General features: G+C 44.2%; 1 protein-coding gene across 3 annotated transcripts in view; it reads left to right on the forward strand.

Moving 5' to 3' along the window:
* The window catches only part of plcg1 (phospholipase C, gamma 1), a 190,946-nt gene that overhangs the window by 68,773 nt on the left and 106,826 nt on the right, over positions 1-15,347 (forward strand). For all 3 annotated transcript variants that reach the window (XM_072242980.1, XM_072242971.1, XM_072242988.1), the window contains one exon: positions 14,812-14,976. In XM_072242980.1, coding sequence (XP_072099081.1) covers positions 14,812-14,976 — 165 coding nt within the window. The remainder of the gene's footprint in view (positions 1-14,811; positions 14,977-15,347) is intronic.

Raw genomic sequence — 15,347 nt, forward strand, 5'->3', positions numbered from 1 at the left:
ACCATTTATCTTGAAAATATGGCACATTTGGAAATCTCCCACTAGTGATAACATTTTTTTCAGTTATATAAAGAGTAAAAGGGAGGTGAGAGTTGATATTGGACCACTGGAAAATGATGCTGATGAGGTAGTAATGGGGGACAAAGAAATGGCAGATGAACTTAATAAGTACTTTGCATTTGTCTTTGCTGTGGAAGACACCAGCAGTGTACCAGAGGTCCGTGAGCATCATGGAGTAGGGGTGAGTGCCATTGCTATTACAGAGGAAAAAGTGCTAGGCAGACTGAAAGGTCTTAAGGTCGATAAGTCACCTGGACCAAATGGATCACATCCCAGAGACCTGAGAGAGATTGCTGAAAAGATAACGGGTTCACTGGTCATAATCTTTCAAGAATCACTTGATTCTGGCATGCTCCTGGAGGACTGGAAAATTGTAAATGTCACTCCACTCTTTTAAGAAGGGAGGAAGGCAAAGGAGAGGAAATCATAGGCTAGTTAGCCGAACCTCAGCGGCTGAGAAAGTGTTAGAGTCTATTATTAAGGATGAGGTTTCGGGGTACTTGGAGACTAATGATAAACTAAGTCAAAGTCAGCATGGTTTCTATCCAGGGAAATCTTGCCTGACAAATCTGTTAGAGTTTTTCAAGGAAGTAACAAGCAGGGTGGACAAAGGAGAGATAGTGGATGCCATTTACTTAGATTTTCAGAAGAGATTTGATAAGGTGTCACACATGAATGAGGCTGCTTAACAAGATTAAAATCCTATGGCGTTACAGGAGAAATACTGGGGTGGATAGTGGAATGGCTGACAGGCAGGAGCAACGAGTGGGAATAAAAGGGGCTTTTTTTGCTTGGCTGCCAGTGACTAGTGGTGTTCCTCAGGGATCAGTATTTGGACGGCTACTTTTCACATTGTTTGTTATTGACTTGGATAATGGAATTGATGGCTTTGTGGCAAAGTTTGTGGATGATACAAAGATAGGTAGAGGGTTAGGTAGTGCTGAGGAAGCAATGCGATTGCAGCAGGACTTGGACAAATTGGAAGAATGGGCAAAAAGGTCGCAGATGGAATAGAGTGTTGGGAAATGTATGATAATGCATTTTGGTAATCAGAACAATGGTACAGACTGTTACCTAAATGGGGAGAAGGTTCAAACATCAGAGCTGCAGAGGGACATAGGGTTCTCGTGCAAGACCCCCAGAAGGTTAATTTACAGGTTGAGTGTGAGGTTAAAAAAAAAAGGCAAATGCAATGTTGGCATTTATTTCAAGGGGAATAGAATATAGAAGCGAGGAGATAACACTGAACCTTTATAAGACAGTAGTCAGGCTGCACTTGGAGTATTGTCAACAGTTTTGAGCCCCAGATCTCAGAAAGGATGTGCTGTCATTGGAGAGAGTCTGGAGGAGATTCACAAGGATGATCACAGGAATGTACCAGAGAGTAGTGAATCTGTGGAATGCTCTGCCACAGTCTGCAGTGGAAGCCAAGTCCATGGGTATATTAAAGGCGGAAGTTAATGGTTTTCTGATCGGTCAAGGCTTTAGAAATGCTTTTGTAGCCTTTTCCTGCTTCATGTATCTCTATAATTCTTCTTCTAAGAACCTCTGAAAGTTGTTCTGATCACATGTAAGCAGATCTTTCAGAGAAGTGCAGGCTCTAACGGTGACCTGACTTTGTGTGTCTTTTTTATAGTGCAGGGCACCTCTACAATCCACACCTCCAATCTCATCTCATTGATTGGAACACCTGACTCCAAATGGCTTTTGTAGAAGGCATTGCTCCAGAGGTTCACATCCTTTTTGAACTTAGACTGTGATTGCTTAAATGGTGTACTCAGTACTGACAAGAAGAAATGCAATCTTTGTGTGTTATTAGCTTAGGCAGGTCGTGTTTGTCTATTACTGTGACTTAGATGAAGATCAGACAACATTTTATGAGTAAATAATGCAGAAAACCAGGAGATTGCAAAGGATTCACAAACTTTTTCTTGCAACTGAATGTGCTCAAGGCTTTTGCACAGTACTGTAAACCTGAGATGAATTTATGACTGATGATTATCTAACTTGGTTATGTAATAACTTGTTACCTATTTTAAACTTGCCATACTCTCAGTGGCCACTTTATTAGGTACATCTGCTTGTTAATGCAAATTATCATCAGCCAATTATGTCACAGCACCTCAGTGCATAAAGCATGCAGACATGGTCAACAGATTCATTCAATTGTTGTTCAGACAAAAGATTCAAGATTCAAGATTCAAAAAACTTTATTGTCATTCTAACCGTACATCAGCTCTGCAGGGCAGAATGAGACAGCGTTTCCCAGGAGCAGTGCAATCATAACATAACAAACGCAACACTAAATAATAAACATAACAATAAATAGTAAAACACAACAGCCACATGTCAGTTAAAATCAAGTTATAAGTGTCCAGTGCAAGTTAAAAGTGTCCAGCCCAGTCAGGTAGAGCAGCTATTTATCAGTCTGACTGCCTGTGGGAGGAAGCTGTTTAGTAGCCTTGTGGTTTTAGTTTTGATGCTCCTGTAACGTTTGCCTGATGGCAGAAGAACAAACAGTTCATGGAAAGCATGTGAGGGGTCTTTAATGATGTACCGTGTCTTCTGGAGGCATCGACTCTGAAAGAGGTCTTGGACAGAAGGTGGGGAGACCCCAATAACCTTCTCTGCTCCCCTAACCACCCTCTGCAAGGCTTTTTTGTTGACAGCACTGCAGCTGGAGTACCAGGTTGTGATGCAAAAGGTCAGCACACTCTCAACCATGTCTCTGTAGAATGTAGTTAAGATGTCAGTGGGGAGTGATGCTTGTTTAAGCTTCCTCAGAAAGTGCAATCTCTGCTGGGCCCGTTTCACAATCCCAGTGGTGTTCCTGGACCAGGTGAGATTGTCCGAGATCTGCACCCCAAGGAATTTGATGTTTTCCACTCTCTCCACTGTGGAGCCACTGATGCTGAGGGGTGTGTGCTCAGGCTGAGACCGTCTAAAATCGATGATCATCTCCTTGGTTTTGGTGACATTAAGCATCAAGTTGTTATCACTGCACCAGCTCTCTAGGTGTTTAACCTCCTCCTTGTACATTGTTTCATCATTTTTGCTGATGAGCCCCACCACTGTGGTATCATCAGCAAATTTAATGATCAGATTCTCCTTGAATCTGGCTGCACAGTCATGTGTTAGCTGTGTAAACAGCAATGGGCTAAGCAAACAGCCTTGTGGGGATCCAGTGCTCAGTGTGATGGAGTCAGAGATATTCCTGCCAACAAGGGCTGACTGTGATCTCTCTGTCAAGAAATCCAGAATCCAGCGACACATGGCAGTGTTAAGGCCAAGCAGCGACAGTTTCTCCACTAGTCTCTGCGGGATGATGGTATTGAACGCTGAACTGAAATCAATGTACAGGATTCTGGCATAAGTGTCTTTGTCGTCCAAGTGAGAGAGAACTGTGTGCAGTGTGGTGGATATCGCGTCGTCCGTAGAGCGATTTGGACGATAAGCAAACTGTAGAGGATCCAGCGATGAGGGGAGGCTGGCTGTGATATGAGGCTTGACAAGCCGTTCAAAACATTTCATTAGTATGGGGGTCAGGGCAACGGGACGGTAATCATTTGGACAGGCTACAACTGATTTCTTTGCTACAGGGATGATTGTGGAGGTTTTGAAGCATCTGGGGACAATGGCTTGACTAAGGGAGTGTCTGTCAGGACATCTGCTAATACATCAGCACATTCCTTGAGCACACGTCCAGGGATGTTGTTGGGACCTCCCGCTTTTCGTGGGTTGACCCTGGCAAGGGTCCTCTGTGTTTGCTTTGGATCAATGATTGGAGCCGGCTGGTCAGATGGTAAAGAGGGACTGGCTCTCCCTCTTGCTGTAGTGTTTGATACTTCGAAGCGGGAAAAGAAATTGTTAAGCCTGTCTGGAAGAGAGGCATCGCTGTCATCAGTTTTCTGCCTGATCTTGTAGTCTGTCAGAGCTTTAATTCCCTGCCACATCCATCTGGTGTCACCTGTGTCACAGAAGTGTCCGTGTATTTTGCCCGTGTAGGCCCTTTTTGCTTTCCTGATCCCTAGAGAAAGCGCAGACCTGGCTGAGCGAAGCGCACTCCTGTCCCCCGATCTGTAGGCTGTGTCACGGGCCTTCAGTAGTGAACGCACCTCTGTTGTCATCCATGACTTTTTATAACCACGTGCAGTGAAGGTTTTCATCACAGTGACATCCTCCGTGCATTTGGCTATGTAGCTGATTACTGCCTCTGCATACTCCTCAATGTCTGTATGGTGAACATCAGAATGAGGAAGAAATGTGATCTACAAGCAAGAGAAAATCTGTAGATGCTGGAAATCTGACCAACACGCACAAAAAGTGTGTCCTGCCAAAGAGTTTCGGCCCGAAACATCAACTCTACTTTTTCTCCTATAGACGCTGCCTAGCCTGCTGAATTCCTCCAGCATTTTGTGTGTGTTGCTGAGAATTGGGTGACTTTGACAGTGGAATGATTGTTGGTGCCAGATGGGGTGGTTTGAGGATCTCCGAAAATGCTGATTTTTCTTTAGAGTTCGTGGAGAGTGGTGTGAAAACAGAAAACATGCAGTGAGCTGCAGTTCAATTGGTGGAAGTGCCTTGTTAACGAGAGATGTCGGAGAAGAATGGACTGCCTGGCTCAAGCTGGCAAGAAGGCGACGGTGACTCAGGTAACCACATGGTACAACAGTGGAGTGCAGAAGAGCAGTTCTGAAAGCTACAGCAGCAGCAGACTAGGAGCATACACTCTGTCATCGCTTTATTAGGTACAGGAGGTAGGTAATAAAGTGACCACTGAGTGTATATTTCTAACTACGCACACAGTCAGGCAATTCTGTACAAAAAGTTCCTCAGAGACTGAAGTATTCACAGTGTTGCAATCAAAACCTAGCTGTGGTAACAAATCCCTGAATTGCTAGAAGCTAATAGACATTGGGATGGTTTGTCTTGGATGGGAACTTGTGGTTTATACCATTCCCCTGTGCCTGCTGTCTTTGATTGATGGATGATGTGGGTTTGGAAGAAGCTGGTAAAAAAGCTTTGGCCAATCAGAGTATGCCGTCTGTTTGCCCCACCCCGCTCCCCCAACAGGCAGCCTTTCACTGCTGAATCGGAAGCAAGTTGCAAAAGAAGTAAGTGATATGATATATGAGTAAATGCTTCTTGGCCCCGTGTAGAAACCGTGCTGATCCTATACAAGGGTTGGTGTGTAAGAGGGTTGTTTTGGGAGATTTAGGTAAATAAATTCTGCATAGTTTAGCATTGGTGTTAACGTCTTGGTATAGTTGGACATTGGTTGCCTTTATGTTTCCTAGCTTCTGAAATTAATTAGAACTCTCTGGAGGAATAAAGGGCAGTTTAACTACAGATTCTCCACCTGACTGGTGTTATAGTCTGATCTACGTAACATTCAAAGAATCCAGTGGGCTGTCATTCAAGAGCTAGTTATCATTGAGTTGGAGGGTTAAGACCACAAGGCACGGGAGTAGAATTGGGCCATTCAGCCCTTCAAGTCTGCTGCACCGTTCCTCTGAACCACTTGGGAAAGATCCTGGGAGAGCAATCTGTAGCCAAGAGAAGGCATCGAGTTTCAGTACTGAAACTTTGCCTGGATGAAATGGTTCCACTAAGAGACTGCATATGTTGGTGTCAGGACCTCTTGGGAATTCACCCTGAAAAAAAAAACACCCGGCAAGTTGGGATACGTTGCCACTCCAGCACGTAGAGTTTATGTGAAGGTGATTCTGACTGGTTGTGGGGATAAGCCTGCGCCCCCAACCACAGGCTCAAATGACTGATTCCAAGGATTCTGGGATATTCTGGGGCAGAGAGCAGCTGTGTTTTCAAGGTTTTAGCAGAGTGAAAGGTGGGCTCATTGAAACACACCAAACTCAGAATCAGGTTTAACATCACTGACGTGTCACACGTTTTGTGGCAGCAGTACATTGCAATACATAATAATACAAAAGACTATAAATTATAATAAATGTATAGTGTCATGGTAGCATGCTGTAGCACAACGCTTTACAGTACCAGTGACTCGAGTTCAATTCCCACCTCTGCCTGTAAGGAGTTTGGACGTTCTCGCCATGACCACGTCGGTTTCCTCCGGTTGCTCCGGTCTCCTCCCGTAGTCCAAAGCCGTACCAGTCGGTAGGATAACTGTTCATTGTAAGTTGTCCCGTGACTAGGCTGGGGTTAAATTGGTGGATTGTTGGGCGACACGGCTCGAAGTTCTGAAAGGGCCTCTTCGGCACTGTATCTCAATAAATGAATATAAATTAAATAAGTGAGGGGAAAAAGAGAACAAAAGAAAGAGAAAAATAGTGAGCTAGTGTTTATGGGTTCAATGTCCATAGAAACCATAGAAACTACAGCACAGAAACAGGCCTTTTGGCCCTTCTTGGCTGTGCCGAACCATTTTCTGCCTAGTCCCACTGACCTGCACACGGACCATATCCCTCCATACACCTCCCATCCATGTATCTGTCCAATTTATTCTTAAATGTTAAAAAAGAACCCGCATTTACCACCTCGTCTGGCAGCTCATTCCATACTCCCACCACTCTCTGTGTGAAGAAGCCCCCCCAATATTCCCTTTAAACTTTTCCCCCCTCACCCTTAACCCATGTCCTCTGGTTTTTTTCTCCCCTTGCCTCAGTGGAAAAAGCCTGCTTGCTTTCACTCTGTCTATACCCTTCTTAATTTTATATACCTCTATCAAATCTCCGCTCATTCTTCTACGCTCCAGGGAATAAAGTCCTAACCTATTCAACCTTTCTCTGTAACTGAGTTTCTCAAGTCCTGGCAACATCCTTGTAAACCTTCACTGCACTCTTTCAACCTTATGTATATCCTTCCTGTAATTTGGTGACCAAAACTGAACACAATACTCCAGATTCGGCCTCACCAATGCCTTATACAACCTCATCATAACATTCCAGCTCTTATACGCAATACTTTGATTAATAAAGGCCAATGTACCAAAAGCTCTCTTTACGACCCTATCTACCTGTGACAACACTTTTAGGGAATTTTGTATCTGTATTCTCTGTTCTACTGCACTCCTCAGTGCCTTACCATTTACCCAGTATGTTCTACCTTGGTTTGTCCTTCCAACGTGCAATACCTCACACTTGTCTGTATTAAACTCCATCTGCCACTTTTCAGCCCATTTTTCCAGCTGGTCCAAATCCCTCTGCAGGCTCTGAAAACCTTCCTCACTGTCCACTACACCTCCAATCTTTGTATCATCAGCAAATTTGCTGATCCAATTTACTACATTATCATCCAGATCATTGATATAGATGACAAATAACAATGGACCCAGTACTGATCCCTGTGGCACACCACTAGTCACAGGCCTCCACTCGGAGAAGCAATTCTCTACTACCACTGTTTGGCTTCTTCCATCGAGCCAATGTCTAATCCAATTTACCACCTCTCCATGTATACCTAGTGACTGAATTTTCCTAATTAACCTCCCATGCGGGACCTTGTCAAAGGCCTTACTGAAGTCCATGTAGACAATATCTAATATCTGATGGTGAAGGGAAAGAAGCTGTTCATAAAACATTGAGTGTGTACCTTCAGGTTCCTGTACCTCCTCCTTGATGGTAGCAATGAGAAGAGGACATGTCCTGGGTGAAGGGGGTCCTTAATGCCAGATGCCACCTTTTTGAGGCATCGTATTTGGAAGGTGTTTGTGATTCTGGGGAGGCTAATGCCTTTGACGGAGTTGCCTCAATTTCTATATTTTGGCTGTTATTTCCTATCCTGTGCAGTGGCCCCTCCGCACCAGACGGCAATGCGACCAGTTAGATGCAAGATTCTGGGTACATCTGTAGAATCTTGCAAGACTTCACAGGGTAGATGCAGGGATGAGAGTTTCACTCCCTGTCGTGTCCAAAATTTAAGTTTCAAATAGGGATCTGGGCTGAGATGTAAAGGAATGTCATCTCAAAGGTATTAAATCTTTGGAGTTCTTTGCCCACGAACATTGTGGATGCTCGGCCTTTGATTATATTCAAGTGGGGCTGAAATGGCTTTTGAATCCTGGTGAGAGGGAGATATTGCTCTGTTACGCACAGAGTGATGGGTGCTTGGAATGGGTAGATACAACACTGGCTTGTTTAACTGGCTTTTAGACAGGCGCGTGGAATGGAGGGATATAGATCAAGTGTGGGCTGAACAGCTTTAGTTTAATTTGGTGTTTAACTCAGACATTGAGGGCCATAGGCCATAAGACATAGGAGCAGAATTAGGCCATCTGGCCCATGGTGTCTGCTGTGCCATTCAATCATGGCTGATCCATTTTTTAAATCTCCTCCTCAACCACCATTTCTCAGCTTTCTCCCTGTAACCCTTGTTGCCATGTCCAATCAAGAACCTGTCAATCTCTGCCATAAGTACGCCCAATGACCTGGTCTCCACAGCTGCGTGTGGCAACAAATTCCACAAATTCACCACCCTTTGACGAAAGAAATTTCTCTGCATCTCTGTTTTGAAAGGCTGCCCCTCTGTCCTGAGGCTGTGTCCTCTTGTCATACACTTTCCCACCATGGGAAACATCCTTTCCACATCTACTTTGTCTAGGCCTTTCAACATTCAAAAGGTTTCAATACGATCCTCCCCTTATCCTTCTAAATTCCAGTGAATACAGAACCAGAGCCAAAAGGTATAGGAGTAGAATTCGGCCCTTCAGCCCATCGAGTGTGCTCCACCATTCCATCATGGCCGATTTATTATCCTTTTCAACCCCATTCCCCTGTCTCCTCCCCATAACCCTTGACACCTTTGTTAATCAAGAACCTATCAACCTCTGCTTTAATTATACCCATTGATTTTTGCCTCCTCCACTGTCGGTAACAATGAATTCCACAATTTCACCACCCTCTGGCTAAAGAAATCCATCCTCATCTCTGTGCTAAATGGATGTCCTTGTATAGCAAGACTGTGTCCTCTGGTCTTGAACTCCCACACTGTTGGAAACATCTTCCCCATGTCCGCTCTATCTACGCTTTCCAGTATGTGTTAGTGTTCAATGAAATATCCTCTCAATCTTCTAAAACTCAAGTGATTACAAGTTCAGAGTCATTAAGCGCTCCTCATACATTAACCCTTTCATCCCCAGGATCATTCTTGTGAACCTGCTTCGGACCCTCTCCAATGCAGGCTCATCCTTGGATAAGGGTCCTCTAGGTTCGGGGGTTCAGCTCAGGGCTGGCACCCCTGACTGGTAAAACAAAACTGTTGCAGAAACAGTAATGAAGAATCCTTCTACATTGTGATGGCATTCCTGGGGTCTCCACCTGGGACTTGCATGGCTGACAGTAGTGAAAACCAAGAGGAAGCTACTGACATGATGGAGGGGGCACTGGACACCACCAGAGATGGAGGATCCTCATGGCTGCCCTAAACGCTAATGGTGTAACAAGCAGCTAGGGCCAAAAACTGCTCACAATACTCCTAATGCTGACTGACCAGTGGTCTTATAAGCCTCATCATGAAGGGCCTGTTCCTATGTTGTACTGTTTGACAATCAACGGAAGTTAGGGGATTCCAAGAATATAGAGTTAGTACAGATTTAGATTCTTTTTAACAGTGAGGTGCCTTGTTGGAGTTGACAACAACACACCCGTGGATGTACTGGGGGCTGCCCGAAAGTGTTGCCTCACATTCTGGCGCCAGTATAGCGTGCCCACAATGTTTGGCAGAACAAGGCAGAACATAATAAGCAACAAAACACCAAGCGAGCAGGGATTTGTAATTGAAGTAAGTGATTATCCATGCATACCGGGGCAAGTGCAAAGGGCTACTACTGAAATAAGACCAGTTGACACTCCAGTATGGTCTCAAGAGAATGTGACCAATAGAGTCACAGAGAAATACAACACAGAAAGAGGCTCTTCAACCCATCTAGTCCATGCTAAATGTATTTAAACTGCCTACTTCCATCAACTTGTACTGGGACCATACCCCTACCACCCACGCACCTATCGAAACTTGGCTTAAGCATTGAAATCGAGCTCGCATGTACCACTTGCGCAGACAGCTCATTCCACGCTCTCATGACCCTTTGAGTGAAGAAGTTTCCCCTTAAACCTTTCACCTTTCACCCTTCACCCTTAACCCATGATCTCTGCTTGTAGTCCCACTCAAGTTCAGTGGAAAAAGCCTGCTTGCATTTACCCCTCATAATTTAGTATACCTCTATTAAATCTCCCTTCAATTTTCTACACTCCAAGGAAAAAAGTCCTAGCCTTTTCAATCTTTCCCTTTAACAGGTCCTCCAGTCCTGGCAGCATAATTGTAAATTTTCTCTGTACTCTTTCAACCTTATTCACATCTTTCTCATCGAAGGAATAAAGCCCTACGTTGGATGTGCTGCCCTTCCAATGAGATCTGTATCTCAACTAATCCCTGGTGGATGTAAAATCTCCCACTGGCACCGTGTCAAAGAGCAGGGTAACTTTTTCCCCGAATATACTGGCTAATATTTATATCTCAACGGTCATTTTTGAAAAATAAGTGCATTACACCCTCATTATCTCAGCTTGCTGAGAGCAAAACGTCTGTTGCATTTCCTACCGACAACTTCACTCCAAAAGCACATCATAGATGACAAAGTGCTTTATTACAGGGTGTGGTTGCACAGTGGCTATGTAGCAAGACAAGTAACTGATTGCTTGACGGTCGATCAGGAGATAAACTTCAGTTCCCACCATGGCATTCGGGAAATTTATATTTTGAGTTTTAGATCAGAAGCCAGACTTGGAAAAAAAAAGTAGAATCAGAGTCAGGTTTTATTAACACTATTTCCTTCAAAAGCAACGACACATCTCAGCTCGCCATACTTCACCTACCCACCGTAGTCCACTGGTCACTCAAAATATGCCATGTAGTGGTCACTTTAAAACAAACATCTACAGGGGGGGAGGAGGGCGCGGCGGGGCACGGTGTGACACTGTATGACACGCTCCACAGTAACGAAGTTCTAAGTTGAAGAAAATCTGTTTGATCCTTTATTTAGAAATCAGCAAAAATGAACAATCATGTAACATTAAAAAAAACTAAAACTAGCGATATTATGAAATAAGTGGTCTTAGCATATTCAAACTTAAGCATTAGCGTTAAGCGTACGTCAACGCTAGTGGTCAACAAAAAAAATTACATACTGCCGACCTACCCCCGATCTAACCAGACTGATACTGAACGAAGGATAAAAGTATGAAAATGTAACTATACTCTTCACTTCTGCCACACCCCAACCCAACGTGACAAATTATTCATAATAAACACGCAACACAAAACACAATACAGACAGACAGAAAATAGATACATGCCTCCTTCTTGATAATTTTGTTGTACTCAGATCTTTCCAAAGTTTGCCCCTCTTTAGGTTAGGCAATCTCTTCCCAAGATTCAGCTGGGCTTTTCAGAATCAGGATTATTATCACTGATGGATGTTGTGAAATCTGTTGTTCTGTGGCAGCAGTACAGTACAGTAAAAAATTTTACAGTAAGTTACAATAAAAGATACAATAAATAGGGCAGAAGAAGAACAATGAGATAGTGTTCATGGACCATTCAGAAATCTGATAGTGGAGGGGAAGAAGCTGTTCCTAAAATGTTGATTTGTAGGTCTTTAAGGTCCAGTACCTCTTCCTTGATGGCAGAAATGAGAAGAGCATATGTCCTGCGTAGTGAGGATCTTTAATGCAAGGATTTAATGCTGAGGCTATAAGGCACTGATGAGGTCTCACTTTGAGTATTGTTAGAAGTTTTGGGCTCCTTATCTAAGAAAGGATACGCTGACATTGCAGGGAATTCAGAGGAGGTTCATGAAAATTTTAATGTGATTGAGAGGCTTATCATATGAGGTACGTTTGACGGCTCTGGGCCTGTACTCACTGGAATTCAGAAGAATGAGGGGGAGGAGATGTCATTGAAACCTACCAAATGTTGAAAAGCCTCGATGAAGTGGATGCTGAGGGAGTCTAAGACCAGAGGACACAGCCTCAGAATCGAGGCATGTCTGCTTAAAACAGAAATGGGGAGGAATTTCTTTGGCCAGAGAATGTGGTGAATCCGTGGAATTCATTTCCACAGGTGGCTGTGGAGGCCAAATCATTGGGTATATTTAAAGTAGAGGTTGATAGATTCTTCATTAGTCAGGACATGAAGGGATATGGGGAGAAGGCAGGAGATTGGGGCTGAGAGGGAAAATAGATCAGCCATGATGAAATGGTGGAACAGACCCAATGGGCCAAATGGCCTAATTATGCTCCTGTACCTTAGGGTTTTGATGATGGATGCCACCTTCTGCACCTTTTTGAGGCACTGTCTTTTGAAGAGTTACTTAAAGTCATCGGTAGAAGGGTTAAAGGGGAGATGAAAGAAGAAAAATAAATCACCCTGATACTAGTAAGGATGTGAAGGATGAGGAATATAGAAATGGGCGTGGCAATGCAGCAGTTAGTGCTGCTGTCTCACAGCTCCTGTGAACCGAGTTCGATCCTGATCTCAGGTGCTGCCTCCATCGGGTTTGCATATCTTTGCCATAATTGTTTGGGTTTCATGCGGGGCTTCCGGTTTTATCATCATCTTCGTGTGCTGGTGCGTATGACATGGCGGATCATGGTCCTCAGTCTGTTTTTCCATCTGGTGTTCGTACTCTTTTCCCTGTCCATGACTATAACTGTTCTTGACAAATTTCTCTACAGGAGTGGTTTGCCATGAAGGAGTAGTACTTCATGGGTTCACAGATCATTCAGAAACCTGGCAGCAGAGGGGAAGAGGCAGTTCCTGAATCACTGAGTGTGTTCGTGTCTGCTGCTCTGCATCAACTGAGCCATTGACTGAAACTGTCAAAACCTGGTTCTAAAACGACAGCAGCAAAATGGATATTTAATATTTGGTCATTCGTTTGTTGTGTGTTGTATGACATGGGATATCATAGTTTTTCCATGATCATGATTGTTCTTGGCAAATTTTTCCACAGCAGTGGTTTACCATTGTCTTCTGGGCACTGTCTTTACAATATGGGTGACCCCAGCTGTTATCAATACTCTTCAGAGATTGTCTGTCTGGTGTCAGTGGCTGCATAACCAGAACTTGTGATCTGCACCAGCTGCTCATACGACCATCCACCACCTAAACCCATGGCTTCACGTGACCCTGATCCAAAGCAGGTGCCACACCTTGCCCAAGGATGGCCCGCAGGCCATCAGAAGGAAGGAGCGCCTTGCGTATCTCCACCCCGCCACCAACGTGGAGGTATACTGCTCAACTATTTGGATCGAGAGAGTTAAGATGAACCGAAGTTCACCCCCACTACTTCATGCCAGCCAAGGACCCCAGCTGAGCCTATTCCATCTGCCTGTGTTTGAACTATCTACCGCTCTTCTTGTTGTTACCATCAGACGGCAGGTGCAGGAGTCTTGGATCCCACGCCACCTAGTTCTGGAACAGTTGTTGCCTTGTAGCCGTTGAGCTCCTGGACTGGCTTACCTCGCCTCAGCACTGAACTGACTCTGCGGCCCGCGGACTCACTTTCAGGGTCTCTGAGGCCTGTGGAGTCACTTTCAGGGTCTCTGCAGCTCATGTTCACTATTATTTGTTTACTTTTTAAAAATTATTTACACAATTTGTGCTCTTTTGCACTTTGGATGTTTGGAGGTGTTTGTTGCGTGTGTGTGTTTTTTTTGTGGATTCTATTGTTCTTTGTTTTCCTGTGGCTGGCTGCAAGAAAATGAATCTCAAGGTAATAAATTTACTTTGCACTTTGAGGATCGCCCTTTAATGTAGATAAGTAGCAGAGGTGTACACAGAAATAAGGGGAAGAGGAATGGGTTTACCCTTCTGGGAGCTAGCAGAGACTAGATGGACTAAATAGCCTCTTCCTGTGTCGCAGTAAGTAAACTAAACATATAGAATGAATGTGAAAAGTCACATCCTGCAAATTTCAGAGCACTTACTGGAGGGTCAGATTTAGATGAGATTTTTTTTGACCAGCACAAATTCAATGGTCTGAATGGCCTTGTGTCTTGTAAGTGTAGTATTATTCTGTCTTGCAGTTGTAAATGGCCAAATTGTGATGACATCTTTCAGCTGGTGCGAGTCACAGCGGGTAATATGGTATTTCTTTGGTTGAAGATTATTGCTGGAGTAATTTGAACTCTGAAGTGGTTATTTAGTGTGGTAAATGCAGTTTTCATCTTTGCAGAATAGTGTTTCACACCAGACTCTGACAGGGACAGGTGAACCAGTAGGAAAAGGTATCTGATAGGTATCTTAGTAGCCAGGGCATCAAAGGTTATGGTGAGAAGGCGGGGGAGTGGGATTAAATGGGAGAATGGATCAGCTCATGATAAAATGGCGGAGCAGACTCGATGGGCCGAATTGCCGACTTCATCTCCTTTGTCTTATGTTCTTATGGTCTTACGGAAAATGGCATTTGTTCTGTCATAAACACAAGAGATTCTGCAGATGTTGGAAACCTTGAGCAACACACACAAAACAGAGGAATTCTGCAGGTCAGGCGGCATCAATGGAGAGAAATAAACAGTTGACGTTTCAGGCAGAGACTCTTCACCAGGCCTGAAATGTCAACTTTCTTTTCGCCCTCCAGAAATGCTTCCTGACCTGCTGAGTTCCAACAGCATTTACTGTGTCCACAACATTTTAGCCTTTGGATATATAAACTGAGGCATCTAGCAGTGGAAGAACACAACCAGATTCAAAAGAAATATCTCTTTTCTCTTTCAGTCGATATTCGGGAAATTAAGGAGATTCGCGCAGGAAGGAATTCCCGGGATTTTGAACGGTATCAAGATGACGCAGCCAGAGCCGATCTGTCCAGGCCTGACTCTTCGCACTGTTTTGTCATTCTGTATGGGATGGAGTTCCGACTGAAAACACTCAGTCTCGCAGGTAATCCCCCAGCTCCATGAGTTCTTTTCCATGCTTGTAATCGGTTTCATATTGGGCATCAAAACTAACTGATCTCAGTATTAACTTGCACCTTAGATATTTGGATTGATTTCAAATTGTCTTTAGGCCACCTTAAGCCACGCGAGGTCCCTAGACAAGATGTTTAGCAACTAGAATTAAAAGTGAGGCACCATCATTACCTCTCCAGCCCGGCAGAGGAGCCCTGAAACCCAGAAGCCTTAGGAGAAGGCTGCTGCCGCTGGTGCCATGACCAATGGCTGAAGGCATCTCTTCGGCCATTAACAACAGGAAGCACCTCCGCTAACCCAGACACCCATTGCTTTTGTCAAAGCTGGAGACCAACCCCAGCT

The sequence above is a fragment of the Mobula birostris genome, chromosome 2, assembly GCF_030028105.1.
Source record: "Mobula birostris isolate sMobBir1 chromosome 2, sMobBir1.hap1, whole genome shotgun sequence".
NCBI lineage: Eukaryota > Metazoa > Chordata > Chondrichthyes > Myliobatiformes > Myliobatidae > Mobula > Mobula birostris.